This window comes from Podarcis raffonei, chromosome 1 (assembly GCF_027172205.1).
Source record: "Podarcis raffonei isolate rPodRaf1 chromosome 1, rPodRaf1.pri, whole genome shotgun sequence".
Lineage (NCBI taxonomy): Eukaryota > Metazoa > Chordata > Lepidosauria > Squamata > Lacertidae > Podarcis > Podarcis raffonei.
Genome location: NC_070602.1, coordinates 11,047,000 through 11,073,580, shown reverse-complemented (window position 1 = coordinate 11,073,580; position 26,581 = coordinate 11,047,000). Strand labels below are relative to the sequence as shown.

Sequence of the window (26,581 nt, the reverse complement as noted above, 5' to 3'; positions counted from 1 at the left end):
TCCATCTTTCCCAACATCAGGGTCTTTTCCAGGGAGTCTTCTCTTCTCATGAGGTGGCCAAAGTATTGGAGCCTCAGCTTCAGGATCTGTCCTTTCAGTGAGCACTCAGGGCTGATTTCCTTAAGAATGGATAGGTTTAATCTTCTTGCAGTCCACTGGACTCTCAAGAGTCTCCTCCAGCACCATAATTCAAAACACATACGGTATACCTGTTGCCTAATCTGACATCCTCAGAAACTCAGCTTCAGTTTGTATTTAGGGGAAGGTTCCAACCAATATGAAATTTCCAAACTCAGAGGAAACCTCAGAGTTATCCAAGCAGTGAAGCTGGAGAAAGGTTCAGAAGCAAGAGCAGGACAGGCAGGCCTTCAGAATCTCCCACCCCAGGAAAGGTCACCTGGTGGCTGCTTTATCATTTAGCTTTGTCCTGAGAAGCCGCTGCATGTCAGTGAAGACAATACTGAGCTAGACTTACCAATGATTTGACTCAATATACGGAAATTGCCCTCCCATTAACAAGTCCTTTGTTGTTGTAAGTATCATAGGCCAACAATCACCTTTATCAGACTTGTTTAAAGTGCAGGAGACACCACTGGGGGCACTTAGCCTACAATAACTGGACAGGTTTGATTAAAATATAAACATTAGCATAAACTCTGAAAATGGACATAACCAACCAACTAAGCAATGTTCCCAGGCAGTCTCTATCTTTCTTCAGACTCTTCAGCTGCCTGGCAGCAGTGATTAGAGAGCTGAACTGTGCAGGGTGCGCATGTGAGCAAGAGAGAGAATTTGCTACCCACCCTTACAAATCTAAAGGAATCAAATTAAGCTTGAATAGATGAGTGTCCTTCACTCAAGGAATATCAATTTACAGTACTTGTAAAGAGGCACCGCTTTTATTTGAATATAATCCACCAAGTGAGTTGCACACAAAATAAAGCATAAAACATAGCAACAACGTGCAAAAAGGCTTCAAAATTACACTGAATTAATAGCTGGAAAACCAGTGCTCTACATCAGGAATCCTAAAACACAAGACATAATTAGGCCCACAATGTACAGCTGATTCACCGCTTAAATGCCTTTTGGTCAATTAGAAGTCCATGGAACCATTAAAAAAAAACTGCAGGTGGCAGACACCATCTTAGAGGAGATGTTCCTCCTCTCTTACTCAAGAGGGAATGCCTCTTCTTAAATAAAAACAAAAAAATTTTTTCCTTCCACTAGCACCTTAAAGACCAACTACGTTAGTTCTTGGTATGAGCTTTCGTTTTTTTCACGAAAGCTCATACCAAGAACTAACTTAGTTGGTCTTTAAGGTGCTACTGGAAGGGAAAAAAAAATTTGTTTTGACTATGGCAGACCAACACGGCTACCTATCTGTAACTCTTCTTAAATAGCAGCTCTTGTGGCTGTTTACTATTTACTTATTAGATCTGTATACCACCCTATACCCGTAGATCTCAGGGTGGTTCAAAACAAAAAATTACAATAGAAAAACACGAAATACGTAATAAAAACAAAGACAATCCAATAATCCCCCAATAATGCAGTGGTCCCCAATTAGCTAAGTACTGCAGGGCCCCTTGTTTTTCAAAAGCCAAGACACAGAGTCCCTGCTTTTGAAAATGTTGATAGGTGCAGTACCTAAAATCAAAGGGAATGTCCTCTTCAGAAACACTGTTTTATTCATTTGCTCAGTTATGCTGATTAAAGGAGTGATCCTATAAAAAGACCCACCAAGTTCAGCAGGGTTAGGATCCAGTGTGGGTTTCCAATTAGGGGTCCAGAACACACCCTGGGGGTCCACGGCCCCATCCCTTGCCTCCCCCCCCCCCACTAATTTTTGTCATTTTTGCATGGCAATATCACAATTTTATGGTCTATTTTAGCACTGTGTGGTTTTTCAATACATTGGCCAAAATCGGTTTTGAAATCACACAGTGATAATGATTTTGACCTGGCGATATGCAACAATATCGCACATGTGAGAGCAGGGCAGCCAATTTCAAGGCACCGCTGATATCTCAAGATGATCTCAGCCAATAACACTGCTGATCTGAGCTGCCTTCCCCTCACGCGGATGGAGAACAGGGCAGCTGACTGCCCTCAACTCAAGGCACTGTGGCACTACCTTCCCCTGGCACTGAGGCACAGCAGCTTTTCTGTCAGCAGGAAAGTAGCAGCTGCCATAGTGGGTGTGCATCTTCACTGGCTGCCCCGCTGATGGCAGCTTGATGCACCCCCATCCCCTCCCCCTCAAACCATGCGATGGAGGTGACTCCACTTCCTCTCCTGCCCCCACCCACCGGATCTCCAAGGCTGCTCCTTCCCTCATCTCCATGCCTGATCTCCCATTTCAGACATCGTGATATATCGGAATATCGCGATGTTTAGCTGCTGATCTATCACGAGGTATCGCTCAGCCAGTCCTAGTCTGTTATTTAGTATACCTAAAATCCTTTGCTTATTAGGAGCTACCCCACATTTTGTTCAAAAAATTGCTTTGCAGAGGTAACTACCATAGAGTCAGCAGCGTAGCAAACTGCTGGGGTGCCTGGGGCAGGGCGGAGAGCCTATAGGGGTGGGGTGAGCTGAGGCAGGGCATGCTGCCAGAACTGTGTCCCTCCCAGCACCCTCTACCTGGAGGGCCACGGAGTGGGACACAGTGCTCGTGCATCGCCCCAGCACAGCCTGCAAAAGCAGCACAGGGCTGGGGCCAGAGCCGCCACGTTCCTGCGGGGCACCCTCCAGCTAGAGGGAGTAGCGAGTGACACGGTATGACAGCCCTTCTGCTGGAGAGCACCTGTGGTGAGGTGGCACGCGTACTCATAGGGCCAATGTCATTCATGGGGCCAGCGCATGCCAGTTGCATCCTTTTTGGCCACCCTCTGGTGGCCGGGGAGGATGCAGCAGCTCAGCGTGCTAAGAGCCCAGCCCTGGGCTGCACTGCTTTTGGGAGCAGCGCATCAAGCTATGGGGCACCTGGACTAGCACGTCACCTTGGGCCCCAGCGTGCCGTCCCCAATGTAAGTGCTGCCCGGGGTGCCCCACCCCCCTGGCCCCTAGCTATACTAGTGCATAGAGTTATCAAATTTTTCAAGAGTAGGGGGTTCGTGGCTTGGCTTTTGAGAAATAGGGGGTCCTCAGTAATTAGCCAATTGGGAACCACTGATCTAGTAGATCGCTGGCTGAGCCAGGAGGTTTTTAATGCAGCCAGGCTATGCTGGCAAAACTCCCCATCAGTGGGATCCCAAGCCTGTTCAGCCTGGTCATGTGCCTGGCAACCTGGTGTAACTTTAGCTGTGGAAACACACTGGTGTAACTCCAACCCTATTTTAAAGGCTTGTTTTCCCTCTACCACTTGTGAAACAAGTTTGGATCTGGTGTACTTTACACTGGCTTAATCTACACTAGGTTGCTTTATGAGAGCTTCTTGTGTATAGGATTATTCCCTTAACTGATTAATCACATGAATTTGGCTAATTCATCAGTTAAGATTTCTTTAAGTGGACACCAGCTTGACGTACTGTGTGTCATTGCTTTCGTTTTACCCTGATGAAGAGCTATATAGATACATCTTGAAACATAATGGGTCCCCCAGCTATTTATTTATGTAGATCGCCACTGTATTATTCAGCATAAAAGCCATACAAGGCAATAATTTCTTGAAAATTTGAGTTGGCTTAAGGTATTTTAAAGAGGAAAGAGGAATTCAAACAAATAGCCAGCACGTGTAGACACAAAGTCAGAAAAGCTAAAGCACAGAATGAACTCAGGCTTGCTAGAGAGGTTAAAAGCAACAAAAAAGGCTTTTATGGGTATGTTCGTAGCAAAAGGAAGAACAAAGAAACAGTGGGGTCACTCAGAGGAGAAGATGGTGAAATGCAAACAGGGGACACAGAAAGGGCTGAACTCCTCAATGCCTTCTTTGCCTCAGTCTTCTCCGATAAAGAAAACAATGCCCGACCTGAAGAATTTGGAGCAAATGATTCAGCAGAGGAAACACAGCCCAGAATAACTAAGGAGATAGTACAAGAATACTTGGCTAGTTTAGATGTATTCAAGTCTCCAGGGCCAGATGAACTGCATCCAAGAGTATTAAAAGAACTGGCAGATGTGATCTCAGAACCACTGGCAGTCATCTTTGAGAATTCCTGGAGAACAGGCGAAGTCCCGGCAGACTGGAAGAGGGCAAATGTTATCCCTATTTTCAAAAGGGGGAAAAGAGAGGACCCAAATAATTACCGCCCAGTCAGTCTGACATCAATACCAGGGAAGATTCTGGAGCAGATCATTAAGCAAACAGTCTGTGAGCACCTAGAAAGGAATGCTGTGATCACCAATAGTCAGCATGGATTTCTGAAAAATAAGTCATGTCAGACTAACCTGATCTTGTTTTTTGACAGAATTACAAGCCTGGTAGATGAAGGGAACGCAGTGGATGTAGCCTACCTTGATTTCAGCAAGGCATTTGACAAGGTGCCCCGTGATATTCTTGTAAAGAAGCTGGTAAAATGCGGTCTTGACTATGCTACCACTCAGTGGATTTGTAACTGGCTGACTGACCGAACCCAAAGGGTGCTCATCAATGGTTCCTCTTCATCCTGGAGAAGAGTGACTAGTGGGGTGCCACAGGGTTCTGTCTTGGGCCCGGTCTTATTCAACATCTTTATCAACAACTTGGATGATGGACTCAAGGGCATCCTGATCAAATTTGCAGATGACACCAAACTGGGAGGGGTGACTAACACCCCAGAGGACAGGATCACACTTCAAAACGACCTTGACAGATTAGAGAACTGGGCCAAAACAAACAAGATTAATTTTAACAGGGAGAAATGTAAAGTACTGCACTTGGGCAAAAAAAATGAGAGGCACAAATACAAGATGGGTGACACCTGGCTTGAGAGCACTACATGTGAAAAGGATCTAGGAGTCTTGGTTGACCACAAACTTGACATGAGCCAACAGTGTGACGCGGCAGCTAAAAAAGCCAATGCAATTCTGGGCTGCATCAATAGGAGTATAGCATCTAGATCAAGGGAAGTAATAGTGCCACTGTATTCTGCTCTGGTCAGACCTCACCTGGAGTACTGTGTCCAGTTCTGGGCACCACAGTTCAAGAAGGACACTGACAAACTGGAACGTGTCCAGAGGAGGGCAACCAAAATGGTCAAAGGCCTGGAAACGATGCCTTATGAGGAACAGCTAAGGGAGCTGGGCATGTTTAGCCTGGAGAAGAGGAGGTTAAGGGGTGATATGATAGCCATGTTCAAATATATACAGTGGTGCCTCGCAAGACGAAATTAATTCGTTCCGCGAGTTTTTTCTTCTTGCGAGTTTTTCGTCTTGCGAAGCACGGTTTCCCATAGGAATGCATTGAAAATCAATCAATGCGTTCCTATGGAAAGCGCCTTCAGACCAGGTCCGGGGACAGTCTGTCCCCCGACCTCTTCTGAAGGCTGGGGGGGGGACAAGGGCTTTTCTTCCCACCGCCAGCCTTCAGAAGGCTGTTCTGAAGGCTGGCGGTGGGAAGAAAAGCCCTTCTCCCCACCTCCCACCCCGCAAGCTCCGGGGACAGGAGGGCTTTCCTCCCGACTGCCAGCATTTTAAAAGCCCCCAGGACAGCGGAGACTTCTCCGCTGTCCCGGGGGCTTTTAAAATGCTGGCGGGCGGCAGCGAAGCTTTCGCTGCCGCCCGCCAGCATTTTCAGATCGCCCCGGGACAGCAGAGAACTCTCCGCTGTCCCGGGGGCTTTTAAAATGCTGGCGGGCGGCAGCGAAGCGTTCGCTGCCGCCCGCCAGCATTTTCAGATCGCCCCGGGACAGCAGAGAACTCTCCGCTGTCCCGGGGACTTTTAAAATGCTGGCGGGCGGCAGCGAAGCGTTCGCTGCTGCCCGCCAGCGTTTTCAGATCGCCCCAGGACAGCGGAGAAGTCTCCGCTGTCCCGGGAAGGCAGGCGGGGGGAGCAAAGACTTTTGCCCCCCGCCGGCCTTCAGAAGAGGTCCAGGACCTCTTCTGAAGGCCGGCGGAGATTTCCCTATGGGCTTTCTTCTTGCGAAGCAAGCCCATAGGGAAATTCGTTTTGCGAAGCACCTCCAAAACGGAAAACTCTTTCGTCTTGCGAGTTTTTCGTTTTGCGAGGCGTTCGTCTTGCGAGGCACCACTGTAAAAGGATGTCACATAGAGGAGGGAGAAAGGTTGTTTTCTGCTGCTCCAGAGAAGCGGACACGGAGCAATGGATCCAAACTACAAGAAAGAAGATTCCACCTAAACATTAGGAAGAACTTCCTGACAGTAAGAGCTGTTTGACAGTGGAATTTGCTGCCAAGGAGTGTGGTGGAGTCTCCTTCTTTGGAGGTCTTTAAGCAGAGGCTTGACAACCATATGTCAGGAGTGCTCTGATGGTGTTTCCTGCTTGGCAGGGGGTTGGACTCGATGGCCCTTGTGGTCTCTTCCAACTCTATGATTCTATGATTCTATGATTCTGTTAGCTCAGCTGACAAGCTCCCAACAATGGGCACAGACATGTGTGCATTCACACATGGAGTTAATGTTTTACTCATGCTGGAAATGTACGGTCACGTGCAACACACAGCTCCCTCTAGGAGTTTTAATGCTGTTAACTGTGTTTTTAAATACAGTTTCAACCAAACCCCATTTGCCACTAAATTTGCCAACACACAGGCTGCACATCTAATTCTCTACAGGGAAAAAAGCTCTCACTTTAATGGGCTTACAGAAATTGCTTTATGACTCTTAGCTTTGACTTCATGCATAATACAAGGAAAAGTGCACTGTGTATAATCACTATGTGTGTAGGATATGAAATGGAACACCGGGGCTGCACTGATGACAGTACCAACATCAGCCATGCTTTGATTTTCATAGAAGAACAAATAAAAGTGGGGACATGACAATGGGGTTCCTCACTCTGGCCAACAGACCCCACCCTTTAGATCCATAGTAAGCAAATATTGCAAAATGAGATCAAAATAAGCATACAAAATTATTAACAGGTTCTCCCAGTACCACCCACAAAAGTCCACAGGGTATCTCCTACTTCTAAAGCTTTCGCTTTGTTTGTATACTGCCCTTCATCCAAAGATCACAGGGCAGTTTACAACATAAAAATACAAAATAAGAACACAAAATACATAACAATGCAAAAACAAACCAATAACCCCTCCTCCCACAAACACATTTAAAAGGCCACAGAACGTTCAATCAGCCATAGGCCTGGTTACAGAGAAACATGAGGGAGGCACATGAAAAAGGACCTCAGATGATTATTGCAGGGTTCAGGTTGGTGCATATGGGGAGACGAAGTCCTTGAGGTATTACGGTCCTGGTGGCAAAGTTTGCAGATAACACCAAATTATTCAGGATGGTGAAAAATCAGATTGTGAAGAGCCAAAAGGATTGCTTTACTGGTAAGAAGGTCAGTTTTTCATGGGCTCCCAAATACTGTTGTCAATGAATGGTTCTGAGATCACTAACAAATTTCAGAATCGTCGGCTTCAATGGGGCATGCATATCTAAATAACTGTATTTTTATATTTTTAACTCGTTTTCTGCACGAATATTCTCACTGTCAACTTTGCTACTATCTCTCCCTTGCTTAGGATTACTGCCACTCAAGATGTCAGCAACTTTCACATTTTCCACCAGTCCTTCCGTATTTGACAGAAACAATTCAAGACCCGTCATATTCCTCATTGCTTCTTCCGTTTTCTGAAATAGGTTATCCTCAAGAAATTACTACACAGCCCATGTTTTGCCTCCAACAAATTAGGATAGATGGATTAATAAACCATTGATACCAGTTCATATATACTTGACAACTTTGCTGACTCCCTAAGAATGCATTTCATCTGTCTGTCTGATTCTGTCATTCCAAATCCATACCTATAGTTATGCCCCCTCTCTCCCCACACCTTGCCCCCAACCTTCCTTGCTCTTACAAATACAGAACGGTCTGCAGCTTCAATTTTGCAATTCTCCAATTTTGCTTTAAGCAATCTAACCTTCCTGATGTATTTCTTAATCAAGAAATACCAGTTCAATGGTTTTGAAGCATTATGAACTCAGGTCTGCAAATAAATTACCAAGTTCTAAATGCCATTAGAGAACTATTAGCAGCAGCAAAACAACAATTTCACCAAATGAATAGCTTTCTTATTTTTGCATAGTATTCAACTCCAGGGGGAAATGTAGTAAAAATGCTTCTGCCAATTCATTTAAAAAGTACTTGCCTTAAGAAAAAGAAAAAAAAATTTTCACTTCGCATGCACAAACTTTCCATACTGTTTTGGTTACATGACTCATTTCTCTCAGCTGTATCATCATTAAGTGGCCTGGTACAAATGTAATGTTCCATGAATACTAACTGTGGTCAAGAGATCAGGAACATGCAATAAGCTTGTAGGCTGGAGCCCAGGCCAGGGAGCAAACATATCCTCAGATGATGATGATGATGATTATTATTATTATTATTATCATCATCATCATCATCATCATCATCATCATCACGTTTATTATTATTGTTATTGTTATTATCTTTACGCTCATCTGACTGGGTTACCAGTCAGTTGGAATGAGAGGACTGTGTCAATCTTCATTTTATATAATGCATTTGTTTTAGTCTTTAAATTGTAAACTTCCCTTTGTGCGTTGGTACGAAGGCCATATGTAAATCCAATAAATCATCAGACCTGTTCTTTGATCTGATTTGAGGAGATAGAAATCAAGGGGCAAAGATTGCCCAAAATGAAGCAGAGGAAATTCCAGGATGAAGGGTGTGAATAAAAGAGTTTCAATGTTTGTGTCTGAAGAAGAGCAAGTCAGGAAAAATAACCTGGCTGGAAGATAAAAAGAGGTTAAAAATCATTAGCATTTCCCAAGGGAGAAACAAGCTGGGAAGTTTGATGATATATTCCAGCACTATGAAGTGGGTGGAAGAGAGAGGGAGGGATGGAATTTACGGTGGGTTAACTGCTAAATTAAGTGGTAAATTACTGACCGCTACATATGAGATTGAGATTAAATCTTAATTCCCTTTCCCCCAAATCTGTTTCACCTTGAATGACATGACAATGTGAGGATGAACTAAAGCCAGCTGGGGGGGGGGGAGAGGTACCTAACTGAATTAAGTTATTCCAATACCAGTTCCTTAAACAAATAAATGAAGCAAGCAAGAATCTGTTAACCATAGATCATTCCATCACATATAACGCATGTAAAAACTATAGGGGTGTGGATCTGGATTAATATCCCTATTCCATATTTGTTGGCAGTCGGCATCCATCTGTCTTAAGAGACAATGGGGTGCGCCTCTGAGGATAAAGCCAAACCGCTATATTAGCAGCACTGAAGTGACCACCCCAGGGCACAAGGAGCATGATATATCCCTCACCAGAGGTACTACCCTTCTCCAGAGATACTATCCCATACACCCCTTTTCCCTATAATCTACTGTATTTGAAATTAAAGCCCTGTATGACCCTCTTGAACTTGTCTGTCCCAAGTCTAGCCTTGGCCCTAGCACAGGGGTCGGCAACCTAAGGCCCATGGGCCACAAGCAGCCCACGGGGGTCGTCTAACTGGCACATGAGCCGCCCACTCAGCGAGTCCCCGTGCCGCACACTGCGCTAAACCAGCCCAGCGTGGCACGGGGACTCATTTCCACAGTGCTGAAAATCGCATCTGCGCAGAAACAGATGCCGAAAACTATGGGCACACGCATTCACACGCTCATGCAATCCGGCCCAGGGAGGGATCTCTGCTGGAGTGAACCGGCCCAAGCGAGGTAAACCTTGCCAACCCCTGCCCAAGCACAAACATGTCAAAGTTTTGTTCTAAATTGGAGACACAGTTAGCTAAGAGAGGTCATCTTGTAGCTCTCACAAACTATATTGTCCTGGTGGTTGTGAAAATACTGGGTGGCGGAATTCGACACAGTGGGAATTACAAATTGAGATGTGGATTTTTAATATGCAATTTGCAATCTGATTTGCAAGCTGATTTCAGTCACTTTGCTGTATCTTCAGACTTTCAATTCTGTAAGAAATAAAATACTTGCCTCATCTACATTTTCCAAGAAGTCCTTTGAATAAAACTAGTTACATTGATCTGTACCATCCGAAGCCTGCCTGTATGCCTGTCCTTGAGGCTAGCTCTCTAAAGGAGTGGACCTGTGGTGGAGCGCCTGATGGATACTAGATTGTAAGAACGTACTACCTTCCCAAGTTACAATTCAGAAACTTGACATTCATTTCCATGAACACGAATTCATGATCATCAAAGAAAGTTTCTGGCAGTTTCCCTCTCTACGCTCCCATATTCGATTCCTCAACTAGCTGTGTTCCAGGTAATTGGCAAATTGCTAGGGCACAACAGAGGTTTGCTAAACCAGTATTTTCATCTTGCTTCTCTAAGGTGACAATTCTACGTATACCCATAAAGCAGGGGTGCCAACTTGAATAAAATATTATGGGGGGTCAGGTGAGCCCAGCCCCACATAACTGATCACATGACACAGTGCACACACACCATATGAATGGGAATATGCCCATCAACTTGGGGGGGGGGGGTTCCGGCCCCCTGAAATATTTTATTGTGGGGGCTGAAGCAATCCAAAAGATGTGCACTCAGAAGCGAGTCCCATTGCATTCAGAAGCAAATCTAATTCTATTCAGTATACTTCCAGGAAAGTGTGCACGTGATTGCTTGCAGACTTAAAGTCAATAAATAGTATGGGAAGGACAAATGACCTAGTCTGAATTTCAGCACTGCAACTTGGCGCTCAAGTATTCCTTAAGTCGGGGCTGGGGAACCTATGGCCCTCCCAATGTTGCTGAACTACAGCTTCTATCAGTCCCAGCAAGCATGACCAATGTGAAAGGATGATGTGAGCTGTAGTTCAGCAACATCTAGAAGACCAAAGCTTCCCAACACCTGTCTTAAGTGAACAGACAAAATTTGGAATGCCTCAGCCAACTGGCAGTCATGCCATACTTGTCAGTTCACAACCGTAGCAGTTATCAGTCTTAGTCACAGTCAGCTATACTGACTTCTTATTTTTACCCTTATATGTTCAGAATAAGTTACATATGAACACTCCATTAAACTATATATTTGCTGCTGGGGGGAGCCAAGGGTTCCAAGGAAGGAGTGCATGACCTGTAAATTTTTTTTTTATGTCGCAAAGGATGCTGAGGCACAACTCTCATGCCCAGCCACTTTTCTGACCTTAACCACCTTTCTCAGGCAGCCATTCCAAACGTCTCAAGCAGGCCATTAACAACTCTTAAGGTTGATGCTTGCACTCTTCTGTGGTTCCGGCTCCCCCTCAGGGGTGCATATTCAGTTGATGGAGGGCACTGACCGGGTCCATAACTTCTGCCCCCATCAACTGAAAGTGTGCCCCAGAATGCCTGCTATTAGGAATTACAGATGAATATCACAAATGTTAGTTCCTTGCAAGAGGGTCTGTCCACTATCACTAATCTTCTGACTGAATAACTCCTCATAACCTTCCAGGGAAACTGTATTTAACAAGACAAATGATTGAAAATAAAAAGCAGGTTCCACTGGTAGACATACTTCCTCTCGAACCAACTCTTCAGCAGTGCTTTACTTTAAATATATATGTATTTTCAAGTCAACAGGCAAAGCTCCATGAACTTCAAACTGACAAAACACTTGTCAACAAATGCCAATGAAAATAAAAATTACAACATCATTCCCACAGTTTCATTTGCTCCTGGCCCAAAAAGGAAGGGGGTGGGATTATGCACAATGGCCAGCCAACTGCTTTTCACATCGAAGTCGGAAGAATGTCCTCATCCACCCCAGTGCTGTGTACATTAATACAGACTGTTCTTTCAGCACCTGGGGAATCTGCCAGCACAGTGCTGCACACGCTGGAAAGGAGTTTCTCAGAGACAGAGTGGCAGCAAGCCAGAGGAGGGCTTGTTACACAGATTAAAGTCTGCATTCCTTTCTACCGAGTGAAAGAGAATACCCACCATGCACTGTCAGTAAGGTGGCCCCAGATTAAGCCACAAAAGAAGACAATTCTGCAAGCAGTCTGCTTCTTTATACAACCGTTTAGCAAAGCATTTTACTTTCAAGCACTGTATCTGGGACATGTGTCCGTTTTACTTTGGTGGGACTCAACCAGCTTAAATCCAAGCACTCCAGTTTAATAGCGTCATGGAGTAGACAGCCCCTGTCGCCAAAAGAAGACGGAATGGAGAGATAGGGAGAGAAGTGAAATACATCGTTCAAGGACTCCTTCTAGGAGTCATTGTTGGGGATATGAGAGACACTCTTAAAACAAAGAAATTGTTTAAATGCTAATCCTAGGTAAGTAAAAGCTGCTTCTCTGTGAGCCGCTGCAACATGGCTGGAGTAATCTTTAGATCAGCGATGGTGACCCTGTGGCCCACCAGATGCTGTTGCACTCCAACTCCCATCAGTCCCTAGTGAATGGTGAATGCTCAGGGATTCTGGAAATGGTAGTCCAACAACATCTGGAAAACCACAAATTCCCTGCCACTGGTTTAAATTATCTGGCCGTGGAATCAGCAGCAAGGGGGCTCTCTAGGAAAGTGTTTGCCAACCCAGTGCCCTTCAGATTTTCTGGACTACAACTCCCATCAGCCCTAAACAACACAGCTAATATTTTATTTGGAGGCATTTACCGTATTTTTCCCTCTATAACACGCAATTTTTTCTCCTAAAAAGGAAGGGGAAATGTCTGTGCGTGTTATTGAGCGAATGTGTGGTCCCTGGAGCCGAAAAATCAGGCAAAAATCAAATCGCGCTTCACGGAGAAGGGAAACCTGAAAAGAGGAAGCGGCTGCTTTCCTGCATTCTGCCTCAGGGTCTTACTGCCCACCCTCCTCTGTTTCGTTGCTGTGTTTGCTGAAACGGAACAAAGAGCAGGGAAAGCCCCTCCCCTCCAGGCAAGCAGAGGGGAAAGCAGAGTGTCGTTCCTTCTAATTCCTCTCTGTGGTCCGGTGCTGCTGGGGGAGAGGGAGAGAGAGGGAGGGAGGGAGGGAGGGAGGGAGGGAGAGAGGGAGAGAGGGAGAGGGAGAGGGAGAGAGAGAGAGAGAGAGAGAGAGAGATGGCTGGCTTGGGTGGGGGGAAACTTTTGCCTTTCTTTCTTCCCTCCCGTTAAATCCCTCTCCTGCATTCTTAGCCAGCTGCTTCTCTGCACACCCCTCTCATGTCCCTTCTTTGTTTTTCCTTCGCTCCCCACTTAAAATGTGGTTACAAAGCATAGATCCACATGGATCCTCAGGATCTTTGCATTGGGTCACCCCAAATTCACCATCAGATCACATAGTATGTCCATGGCTACAGCCTGCCCCCCCCCCAAAATCATGCACCCACTGTTGCCTGGCGCTGCAATGGTGCAAAAATGTGGTTACAAAGCATGGATCCACAGGGATTCTCAGGATCTTTGCATTGGGTCACCCCAAATTCACCATCAGATCACATAGCATGTCCATGGCTACAGCCTGCACCAGAAAAATCACGCACCCACTGTTGCCTGGGGCTGCAATGGTGCAAAAACGTGGTTACAAAGCATGGATCCACAGGAATTCTCAGGATTTTTGCATTGGGTCACCCCAAATTCACCATCAGATCACATGTCTGTGGCCACAGCATGAAGCACAAAAATGATACATCCACTATTTCATTCAGAATGTTTTTTCCCTTGTTTTCCTCCTCTAAAAACGATGTGCGTGTTATGGTCAGGTGCGTGTTATAGAGCGAAAAATACGGTAAAAAATACATGCATGAACATCTTTGGGCTAGTTGTGGTGACCATTGCTCAGCATGGTTAATTATCAATTTTAAGAGACTTACTGAAACTACCAGAACTGTATGAAACTAAACTTTTGGGGAGAAAAATCAGTTTACATGCACCCTTGCAGGACATGCTGGCAAGAACTCATGAGAAAAAAATCAGCCAATTCTTACATTAGAAAATAGACAACACCCAAGATTAGTCTACAAGCGATTAAGGGTATCACATTGAAAATAACGGCAGTGTCAAACTGCCTAAAGAAAGCTCAAAATACAGAGGAAATGAGAACAGCCCATTGTAATTTTTAAACGTAGTATTCATTTTCTGCTATAAAATTTGCTTGAAAATATATACAGTAATTGCACTATAGGATTTAAAATATAAAGTCAACATCATAATGGGCATGGTATACCAAGCAGTATGTGCACGCACAGAGAGAGAGAGCAGCCCATGTGATCAGTGTACAGTATGAAAGCTACATCTGATGTAAATATGGGAGGTTGGCCTTCTGCCCCTGCTTTGTCAACAGAGCAGTAACTTTTAGTTCCTGCAGTCCAAGCTCCAGCTTCTCCAACGCAAAGGGTCTGAACAGGAGAGCACTCCCTCCAAGTCTGAATCTGGCCCCGAGTCTAATCTGGCTCTTGACACTAATGCACAAGCCTGCCTCCATAAACAGATGTTGCACATAAGTAGCATTTGTTGGGTTTATTATTAAATATATGTCCTGGCTTTCTTCTACTGAAGAGCATTGATCAAACCAAGACTTACTTAGCCTGAGTAATGATCCTACATTAGACCCACCCTTTTCCTAATTTTATTTCACAACAATACTAAAGATTGTTTGGGCAGAGGTGTTGTTTCCCAAAGCACATAGTTTGTCTTTTGCGGGAGGCGAGTGCAGAACAGATTGTAAGAAAATACAAACATCTATTCCATTTTGAGTTTGGAATCATCATAAATAATAGGAATGGGGGATTACGAATCTGCCAGATTTCAGTACAAAGATATTGTGGAGCCTGAACTTGAAAACCTTTTACACACTAATGATTGATTGATTGATTGATTGATTGATTGATTGATATTTATTTATATCCTGCCTTTCTTCCATTAAAGCACTCAAGGCAGAATACACAAGTTTCCCAAGTGGTCTCCCATCCAGAAACTGAACAGATCCACACCCATTTGGCATCAGGAAAGTAACTGCATCATGTGCTCTCAGACAATGCCCTGGGAAACAAGCTCCCTCTATTGCAAGGTTACTGGGTGCTAGAAAACCTGTGGGGTTCAGAGACTGCACTGAAAAAATTAGGTACAAGAAGGCTTGGCTGAAGTGCCACCATCCAATCAGACTTGTGCCGTTTTCCTGACGTAAACCCCCTCTTCCAACAGAACACATCACACAAGAAGGTGTTAGAATAGTTGTCCATCAAAAATGGCTGCTCCTTTCTGAAACGCCACCCACAATCAGTAGCTGACAAACCCATGATAGTTTTAGGATAGAACTATTTAGCAGAGCAGCCTTCCCCTTAGTTTTAGTTTTTAAATAAGTTATAACAAGTTACCATTTTGGAGAGTCTGCGCCCGCGATTCCTTTCCCAAGTTGACGTGAAATCCTCCAACTGTTTGTGTTTTTCCTGCCGCTGCAAGGAACAAAAAAGAAAAAGCTTGTCAAATACTACAGATTAATGGAGGTATTACAATACATCTTGTGATGGCTCCCTTTTAGTAAGCGTTTCATCTAACAAACTTCAGTGGTCCTAGACACAGAGGCTCCTCTTATGCTGATTAAGGATCCAAGAACACTCATAAGGGAACTCAAGAGCTCTCCTTTCTGCAGTTTCATCTGCTTCTATCACAGAGTGCAACAGGCTCTCAGAGTGGGTGACTGAAAGGTTGTGCAATATATATTACTAGGGGCTGCCATCGCTGCTTGCTCTGCTCACCCACTCCACCCACCCATCTCTCTGCCCTTACCACACAGCTGACCAACCAGACTCTCTTTACACCTTCCCCCATACCTCACCCCAAGCCCCTCCTCTCTCACCCCATATCCTTTGAAAGGGAGGAAGAGGAACTTCACACAGCAGTTTGCTAAATAACTGTGTGAAGGGTCTTCTCACCCTCTGTTAAACAGCTTACCTGGGCCAGCCGGCCATTCCTCATGCTGCATTTGGCATAGCTACCTATTGGCAGCCATGCAAGCTGCAGAGTGTGACGACACCTTACCTTTTTATGTAGGGAGAAAAACAGTGTGTGGGCACCTGCAAACATTTCCAAAGATTCTTATTGGGTTTTCAAAGTCAGGCTGCATGTTAACTACTGTAGTACTTTGGGGTTTAGCAAACTTCCAAAAGGTAGCAAGCAAACGCATCAAGAAGCCTCTAAGAATATGTATCCTTCAAACTATGATTACCAATTTAAGAACAAGCCAGAATATGATACCTCAGTTCTGTCCCCGTGCTGTTTAACAAACTACTGAATGGGATCATACAAAGCTTTGGAGTACGCTATTATCAGTATACTGGCGATATACAGCTCTATTTCTCCTTTTTAGCTTCTGCAGGTGAGGCAGTGGATGTGCTGAATCAATGCCTGGTTGCAATAATGGACTGGATGAGAGCTAATAAACTGAAACTTCATCCATACAAAGACTGAGTTGCTGTTAGTGAGTGGTCCTTCTGTTCAGCTGTGTTGCGTGCAGTCTGCTTTAGACAGGGTCACACGCCCTCTGAAGAAGTAAATTCAAAGTCTGAGGGCTCTCCTGGATCCACTGCTGCCACTTGAGATGCAGGTGCCTTCAGTGACGCAGAGTGCCTTCCCCCAGCTCAGGGTAGTGGCCCAGCTATGACACTGCATGGTGTGCAAGACTAAAAGAGCATGGGTGCAAGACTAAAAGTTTTTTTCTAACAAATAAATTATTCCAGGAGCCATCAGAACCCATTCCATGGTGATGTGTCCAGTCAGAAGGAAAAAATTAAAATGAAAAACCCATTTCTGGTTTCTATGCCATTTATGAAAGGTGTCAATCCAGACCTCTTTCAGCATATTTCTTTGGAAATCATTTGCATGTTAAGTTTCAGACTTCTCCCAGTTGACAACAGAACAATTTGTGCTAAAAAGTGGTTTATTTATCAGAACTATTGAACCAAGGAAGCTGATGATGTGGAAGTAACTATGGTAGGAATATTAATTTTTCTACCGTAAGAGAATATGTGGGGGTTTAAGTAATATTTTCACCACTGCACTCTTATAAAGAGAAAAATGGCACATACTAAAACAAGGAAGGAAACTCGTAATATCTGGTACTTTACACACTTATAATGCAGCCTGCCACTTATGAAGAAAGTGTCCAACCAACTGTGAGATAACCATGGATTACACTGGCTAATTGGGAGACTTAAGATACAAAAGCTAGATGCTTCAGTTCCATAGTATCTGCAATTGATAGCAACAAATGCAAAGATTCTTAAATTTTTCAGTCTGAGGTTTTCAGCCAAAAGCTACTGCTAAAAGATGGCTACTCTCAGCTTCTACCATTCAGCTGTCAAGCAATTTTACAGGAAAGTAAACAGATCTGAACACTCTCCAGCAGAGACAAGTTCTGTCAAGCCCATTCTCTCCACATCCCCACCCCCACTCCACCCCTCTTCTGTTCCCAGGTATCACCCCAGTGGGAGTCAGATTCTGAGGTTCTTCTCTGGATGAAATACAGCTCTATAAAAAGCAGGGGGGGGAATCAATGCAGTCACAAAGTGCACAATTCAGCATTTTCATAACTGCCAAACTATCCTCTGCAGCATCTCAAGCAAGCCTTTGTTGCTGTCATGAAAGCAGCATATACAGGAAGAGGGTGCCAGAAAGAGATTTAGCCCTGATGCATGATACAAGACTGACACCTGGAGGAAGCCATGAAAGATGCAATGAGAAAGTCACTCATATGCTGTGCAGCTTCCCTGGCAGTTATCTGTTTCCATGATAAGGGGCGGCATCTTTCCTACGTGATTCCAACAATCTGTTTTGTCCACATGACTCCTGAGGCACTCAAGAAAGTCTGTAATATGACGACAGGCAGGTAACAATTAATAAAGAAAGATAAAGTTTATAACAAGTCTATAGGCAGGAAATGCGCCCATGCTAATTAAAATCTTCCTGTCCTAAGACCACCTGTAGTTTGGAAAGCTGCTATTTTTCTAATGCAACTCTGGGGAACCTGAGTGCCTTCCATAAGTTCTTGGACTCCAACTCCCATCAACCCCAGCCAGAACAGCCAATAAGATGGAAGCTGCAGGCCAGCACCTTCTGAAGGTCCCACAAGTTCCCTGCCCCTGTTCTAATGGCTAGATGTGTAAGCAAGCACAAACAATGGCAGTCTGTGTAAGTCCTAAGGTAAAGGTAAAGGGACCCCTGACCATTAGGTCCAGTCGTGACTGACTCTGGGGTTGCGGCGCTCATCTCGCTTTATTAGCCGAGGGAGCCGGCGTACAGCTTCCGGGTCATGTGGCCAGCATGACTAACTTGCTTCTGGCGAACCAGAGCAGCGCACGGAAAGGCCGTTTACCTTCCCGCCAGAGCGGTACCTATTTATCTACTTGCACTTTGACGTGCTTTTGAACTGCTAGGTTGGCAGGAGCAGGGACCGAGCAACGGGAGCTCACCCTGACGTGGGGATTCGAACCGCCGACCTTCTGAACGGCAAGTCCTAGGCTCTGTGGTTTAACCTACAGCCCCACCTGCGTCCCAGTTGTGTACAAGTCCTACTCTACTAAAATAACTCACAAATGAGGGTCTTCTGCATGACCATCCCTCCTGCCTTGCTTTCAGAATGCAATCTATAAGGAACCTCAGAGAAGCAATGTCTGCAGTAAACTCTGCATTTGAATTCAGTATGAATGGGCTTTAGGATAGCAGAAACAACAACCACCATCAGTCAAGCTTATCTGACACTTGAAACCCTTTATCAGAGAATGAGCCACTCAACAGAAGGCTGGGGCTGTTCTGTTTATTTAAGAAATACGCTCATCTGAAAAGATGTGTGGAAGTTTGCAGAGAGATATGGAGAGTGGCTAGGGGCGTGGGGTAATACGATTCTATTTATTTCACTTATTGCATTTGTATACCACTTTTCTGCCAAACCACTCAAGGCAGTTTATAATTTGTATAAGCCATTATCAATCCAAGACTGCTACAAAAGGATTGGCAAGAGAAGAGAAGAGAAAAACAAACAATTTCAGGTCCAGGCTCTTTTATAAGGTTACCTAATGAGCTGGTGGAATGGCCACAGCGGATCACATTGACAACCAACGTATAAAGTGAATTCTGCATTCTATCTCCCACTGAAAACAAACAGCATCATAATTTATGGAAGGATGCTTCTGGAGTCTAAACATGGCAATGTCTCTTTCAAGTTCTGTAAAATATTACTGAAACAGATGGTAGAAGAGTGCTAACATCTTCAGCAGTTTTGGCACCACTGTTAAGAAATAAAAGTTATCAGTGCTCGGGGGTATGTGCTTGTTTTAAGTTGCCTGACTTCAACTCATCAATAGGCCAAACTTGGGGTTTTGTAGGTGGGGTTTGTTTGGCAAGCACAGAGCAATGCTTCTGTATGAGCAGAGGTATCTAAGACCCCCATCCATTTCATGGAAACTGCCCATATTCTCAAGCTTTCCTGAGTAACTAGAAACCACTGTAGGAGAAGAGCAAGCCACAGGAGCCTTCCGTCTTTGTCAACAGGGAACTGGCACTAGCTGTACTAGAGAGAGACTGTCAGTTTCCCCCCTTTCTGTCTTCATAGGCTATAAATGGGCATTGGACAGTGTCTAAAAGATGATAGTACAGTGAAAGTTTCAGGGGCTAGGGAGTGTAATATTTTATACAGTGGTACCTTGGTATTCAAACTGCTTGGCTCCCGAATGCTGCAAACCCAGAAGTAAACGTTCCGGTTTGTGAACGTTTTTCAGAAGCCAAACATCCGACACGGCTTCCGATTGAGTGCAGAAAGCTCCTGCAGCCAATCAGAAGCCACGCCTTGGTTTTCAAAGGTTTTCAGAAGTCGAATGGACTTCCGGAATGGATTACGTTTGAGAACCAAGGCACCACTCTTAATGCGCCCACTTGTTAATCCCATCTTGTGAATAGAAAGTGACCTGTTTCCTGCTCAACTCATCAGGAATGAAAAAAAGGTGCAATTTGTTAAAGTTCCTGGCATTAATATAAGCTTGTGATGATTATTACAGCTTAAAACTGCCCACTGACTTTCAAAATTTTCTTCAATTTCTGGGGGGAAGTGGGTGTCACACCAACTTCTTACTGCACATTTCTTGATTTTCAGATGCCATAGTAGGTTAGGTACACATACATGCTTAAATTTCCTCCCTCTGCAGCTTTCACCATCCTTTCTAGACACTTGCCAAACTCAGTGGTAAAACAGATTCTGTAATAAGAGAGGTTGATGAAGAAAGAACAGGAAGAAACAAATACAGTGGTACCTCAGGTTAAGTACTCGTTCCGGAGATCTGTACTTAACCTGAAACTGTTCTTAACCTGAAGCACCACTTTAGCTAATGGGGCCTCCTGCTGCTGCCACGCCGCCAGAGTACGATTTCTGTTCTCATCCTGAAGCAAAGTTCTTAACCTGAAGCACTATTTCTGGGTTAGCGGAGTCTGTAACCTGAAGCGTATCTAACCTGAAGCGTATGTAACCCGAGGTACCACTGTACTTCTGAATACGAGACAAGACCAAATAGACAGAAAAACCTAACAGATCTGAGCATTGAAGACATAGCAGGAAAGAAAGTCAGGTAAGTAAATGTAGTGGATTGAACTGTGAGAACCATATGAATGGATCTGTATAGGTGTTTTTTTGGGGGGGGGTATCTACCTTTACCAGAATTTCCCCCCAAATTCTACTCAATCTGATCTCACAACTTCCCAGCCTTCAGCCCACCAAAAATCACATCCACTCTTATTCCGGCCATTCCCCAACTCGGTCATATCTAAGCCATCATTGGTTACACCTTTTCACTTCCTCTGTGCACACACTATTCACTTAAGGTCCCCTCTCTTGATCTCCATCACCTCAAAATGATACGCAAGACCACAGCAATTCAGAAACTATGCAGTAGCCCCCACAAAAGTCACACAGACCTCTTAAAATTAAGTCTCTTCTGCCCTAGAAACTACCTGCCCCCCATTCACATTTCACCTCATACCCAATGCAGGTCCTTCAGAATTATAGGAAGCTACCTTATACCAAGGGAGACCGTAAGTTCATCTAGCCATTATTGTCAACACTGACCGGCAGCAACTCACAGGATTTCAGACAACAATTTCCTATTCCCCACCCTGCCAGCAGATGCTGGGAAATGAACCTGAGACCTCCCGCATGCACAGAACATGTGCTTCCTCTGAGCTACGGCCCTTCCCAGCCAACCTCAGCTCATTCGAACTGCATCCCTACCCTGCTACGAACTGCCCTAAATCCAATGCTCTGGCACAGCCACCACATGCTGTTCACTCCCTAAAAACATAAGAAGAGCCTGCTGGATTAGGTGAAAGGCCCACCTCACCCAGCATCCTAGTCTTACAGTGACCCAAAAGCAGGATTCAAGCACAAGAGCCCTTTCCCCACACACACACACACACACACACACACACACACACACACCGTGGTTTCCAGGACCCTGTTATTCAGAAGCATTGCTGCCTCCAACACTGGAGGCACAGCACAACCATCATGGCTAGTAGTCACTGGTAGCCCTCTCATTCATGAATTTGTCTAATACTCTTTTAAAGCTTCCTAGGTTGGTGCCATCATTGCCTCTTGTAGGAGTGAGTTCCATAGTTCAATTATGTGCTGCATGAAGAAGTCCTTTCTTTTATCTGTCCTGAATCTTCCAACATCAGCTTCACTGGGTGTCCATGAGTTCTAATGTTATGAGAAAAGGAGAAATAACTTTCTTCTAGCTGCTTTCTCCATGACACACATAATTTTATAAACATCATCATGTCACCTGCTACTCGCCTTCTCTAAGGCTAGGCTAAAAAGTCCCAGACCCTGCATGTTCAAGGGGAGTTTGCTCCATGCCCTGGATCATTTTCGTTGCCCTTTTCTGAACCTTTGCGTATTAAGCTTCCAATCCTTCATTATTAGTATTATTATTAATTAGATTAGTCTTTTTTGCCACGGCAATGAAAAGCGACCTCAAAAACAATTTTAAAAAACATATAAACATTTGGGGAGGAAAGACATTAAAACACCTCACCCACTCTAAAACCCCATCAATTGTTAAAGATGTGGTTTAAAAGGAACATATCTGCCTGAATCGCCTTGAAGTCATAACTTTAACCCATCACTGTGCATCTGGTTTTTAAGGAAGGGTACAGAGGGATGCGAGTGGCGCTGCGGGTTAAACCACAGAGCCTAGGACTTGCCGATCAGAAGGTCGGTGGTTCGAAAGCCCACGACGGGGTGAGCTCCCATTGCTCAGTTCCTGCTCCTGCCAACCTAGCAGTTCAAAAGCATGCCAAAGTGCAAGTAGATAAATAGGCACAGCTCCAGTGGGAAGGTAAACGGCATTTTCGTGCGCTGCTCTGGTTCGCCAGAAGCGGCTTAGTCATGCTGGCCACATGACCCGGAAGCTGTACGCCGGCTCCCTCAGCCAATAAAGCAAGATGAGCACCGCAACCCCAGAGTCAGCCACGACTGGACCTAATGGTCAGGGGTCCCTTTACCTTTACCGAGGGACAAAAGGTAAATGAGATTTCACAAACCACTGCTGTGCTGTTAATGGGATATTCTCTCTCTCTCTCTCTCTCTCTCTCTCTCTCTCTCTCTCTCTCACACACACACACACACACACACACACACACAATATAAACATTTGAAAATACTTTTTTAGGCCAGGGGCAGCATTGGGGAAAGAAGACTGGTCTTCATCTTTCTTACAACAGCAGTGATTCAAAGAGAATCCTTCATTTGCAAACAAGCATGCCCTGGTGGTTAATGGGCAAACTAACATCCAGGGAGATAGATTCAAATCCCTACATAGCCATGGCCATAACTCTTAACAGGTAACAGTGACCCTGTAATACCCTCTCAGCCTCCTAGCCTACCTTGCAGGATTGTCTTGCAAGAATGAGGAAACATAATCACACACGTGCAGCCTTAGGGTATAACAGCAAAATGTGTTGGGTGTTTTTAATAAAGTTTCACCCAGTCAGATAAAACCTGTTTTCAAAAAGTACCCTCCCAAAAAAATATAATCCTGCTTTAACTGCCCCCGCACACACAAAGAACTGCATAAAAAGCAGTCTATAAATTAAATAGTAATAAATGACCTGTGATCAGCTGTGTGAACGACTGGTAAGCTTCCAAAGAATCTGGCAACAGCTGACATTTAGCCTCTTTTGTATGCCATTAAAAGCATCCCACATTTTACCAAATTCCTGTCACATCCAAGAAATAATGCATGCATCTCTTTATTACACTGAGGAGGGCACAGGTAGAATCCCCAGTGGCATCTCCAGGTAGAGCTGGTAGAGACCTCTGTCTGAAATCCAGGAGAGATGCTGCCAGCCAGTGTTAACAATACTGGGATGGATGAGCCAGTGGCCTGAAGCCAGAGTCCTAAGTTTACACAAATCTGAAAAACCTCTGATGCAGTGTTAGAAACTCAGATATTTAAGCTAAGCACCAAATGGTTCCTTAAACCAAGGTTAGTGTCACCAAAACAGAATGTCTAATTGCCATTTTGGGGTAAGATGGCTCTAAAGTCTTATTTTTCAAATGATGGACTGACTACGATTCTCAGTTAAACATCTGGCTAGTTCAGATGACAACCTTGAGCTAGTTTAAGAGATCTGAGAACTTAAAGAAGAAAAGTCACTTGATCCAGGGACAGTCCAAATATATATTGGCCTATTCTGACCTCTTTTTCTTAATGGTGAGTACTCCGGTTCAGGCTGCACATAAAAAGCATTTTGGTTCCACAAATTCTTTCCGGTTGTACAGATTAAATATAACTGATAGAATTCTACAGGATGGAGTATTAGTGTGTGAAAACAGTCCAGATCCAATGATTACCCAGGTGCTGGAGATGCGAGACGCCACTCTGGCATCCAGGCATCTTCACTTGCTTGCATGTGATCGAAAGCCAGGTGCAAAATGCACCTAGCGCCTGGCTAATTTTGAACACTGCTCTGATGTTCTTGTTTTTATCATGTATTTAGTGTTTTTATGTTGTTAAGTCAGAGGTCAGCAACCTTTTTCAGCCATGGGCCGGTCCACCGTCCCTCAGACCATATGGTGGTCCGGACTATATTTTTTTTTGGGGGGGGGGAATGAACAAATTCCTATGCCCCGCAAATAACCCAGAGGTGCATTTTAATCTGTTCCGGAGCCCCGTTCGCATCCAGAAGCGAACGCAACCCACATCTGCGCGGGTTGTGATTCGCCGCTTCCGTGCATGCACATAACATCATTTTGACCGTCTGCACATGCGCGAGCGGCGAAACCCAGAAGTAATGCATTCCCACTACTTCTGGGTCACCACAGCGCGCAACCCGAAACTACTTATCCCGAAGCTACTTCAACCCGAGATATGACTGTATAAATATTATTATTATTATTACTATTACTAGTAATATTATTTAATAGGACATCCCTATTTTCATTGGAGAAATGTTGGTGGGTATGGAGTTCTGTGACCCCTGAACCAAGGGGATAAGTAAATATTCAACCTTTAGAAGCAGTTACAGAAAGGTAGCCGTGTTGGTCTGCCATAGTCAAAACAAAAAAAATTTTTTTCCTTCCAGTAGCACCTTAAAGACCAACTAAGTTAGTTCTTGGTATGAACTTTCGTGTGCATGCACACTTCTTCAGATACACTATTATATACACTAGTGTATATACACACTAGTGTATATAATAGTGTATATATATATATATATACACTAGTGTATATCTGGAAGGGGAAAAAAATTTTTGTTTTAACCTTTAGAAGACATCTGAAGGCAGACCTGCATAGGGAAGTTTTTTAATATTCGATGTTTTATGTTTTTATATATGTCAAAAGTCGCCCATAGTGGCTGGAGCAACCCAGTCAGATGGACAGCGTGAGTTTAAAATAAAATAATAATAATAATTTAATAGGACGTCCCTATTTTCACTGGAGAAATGTTGGAGGGTAGGGAGTTATGTGACCCCAGAGCAATCTAAAGGCAGCCCTGTATAGGGAAGTTTTTAAAAAAGTTTTCTTGCATTTTTATGTATGTTGTAAGCCGCCCAAAGTGGCTGGGGCAACAGGTTCAGAGGTGTGGGGTATAAATCCTGAAATAACAACAACAATTCTTCATATGGAATAGTAATGATGGTGGTGATAATGATAATAATAATAATAATTTCTTCATATGGAATAGGACGTCCGTATTTTCACAGAAGAGTATGCCCCAGCCCAGCTCACACACACCCCTGCCCCACATGCCCTGCCAGCCCTCCTTGCCCCCTGCCGGCTTCCCCTTCTGCATCCCCTTTTCTATCCCTTCCTTTTATTTCCCCGTCACCCACCGTCGAGGGAGACGAACTGCCCGACGGCCGACGACCCTCCTCCGCTGTTCTCCACGAACTGCACCTCGGAGACGATGATGTTGTCCTCGAGGACGGAGCCGCAGCCCGTGCAAACCGCGTCTCCGCGGGCCGAGTCCACCTCGATTTCCGAGCTGCCGCACGCGGCGCACACCCGCCCGCCGCCGCCCGGCATCTTCGGGCGCGAGAGGCAGCAGGGAGGCAGGCTCCCCTCAGGCCCAAGGAAAAACCCCGCCGCCGCCTCGCGGGCCGGGCCGGCGACCCCCTCCGCCCGCCTGCTCTCTCTCTCGCCGCCACACGCGCGCTCTCCCCTCACGGGCCTCGGCCGGCTCCACTCGCCGGCTCCACCTCGGCCCGCAAACGCCGCCCCTTCTCGCGAGGCCGGCGAGGCCTAGTCGCCTCCCCTTGCCGGGAACGGGCGAGCCGAGCGCTCGCGGGCCGAAGGGGCGCGTTCGGCTCCAGCCCGCTCGACGCCCCGCGGCCTTGGCGCTCCCGCGGGGCTTCGCGGGCCCTCTTGCCTCAGGCAGGGCAGTGGGAAGCCTGCGGGCCCCTCAGGCTGCTCGGGGACTACAACTCCCGTCAGCCCCCGCCAGCGCGACCTGGTAGCAGGGGCTGATGGGAGATGGAGTCCAGGAGCTGCCTGAGGGTCGCTGGTTCGGCTTCCCCGGGATGAGGCCCGGGATGCTGAAGGGAGGCTTTGTTTGCTGCTTGGATTTTGGGTTCTAGCTAAGCAGGTCTAGCTGGTGGCTCGTCGTTTTCTGAAGGGGCTCAGTATGGGCTGTTGTAGCTTGCCCCGCGTTCGCAGAAAACAAGCAGAGGTGGGGCGAACCCAATTAACTTTCAGTTTAATTTTAACCCCCAAAGTCAAAAAGTGTGGTTTTTTAAATCCTTGCTGCTAGGGCGCACAAACACAAAAGTTGTGCCGTGTGGCGGGGGTGTTGTCACATTGCAGCTTGCAGATGTCAGCAAAGAAACCACCTTCTCGGGCTTGCAATGGGGAAGACACAGCACTAAAGGAAAAAAGGAGTGGGAGGGAGAAGGTGGAAAAGCAAACCTATTTCTTCATTACCGAGTTCTTGTAATGAGCAGGTGGAATGAGCAAAAAACAGCTGGTCTGTCAGCAGAGCTAACAAAGAAAGTACTCTTTCCCACTCCCATAGCTTGATGAA

The 26,581-nt window shown here is 45.3% G+C and overlaps 1 protein-coding gene across 2 annotated transcripts in view; it reads right to left on the bottom strand.

Annotated features, from left to right (window-relative positions):
* Positions 1-25,665, bottom strand: part of BRF1 (BRF1 RNA polymerase III transcription initiation factor subunit) — a 199,327-nt gene extending 173,662 nt beyond the window's left edge. Inside the window, exons 1-2 of one of the 2 annotated variants that reach the window (XM_053407962.1) lie at positions 25,395-25,665; positions 15,391-15,468 (exon numbers count right to left, since the gene is read on the bottom strand). In XM_053407962.1, coding sequence (XP_053263937.1) covers positions 15,391-15,468; positions 25,395-25,587 — 271 coding nt within the window. In that variant the 5' untranslated portion in view covers positions 25,588-25,665. The remainder of the gene's footprint in view (positions 1-15,390; positions 15,469-25,394) is intronic. The other variant, XM_053407882.1, reaches the window with a different exon arrangement.
* Between the last annotated feature and the right edge of the window lie 916 nt (positions 25,666-26,581).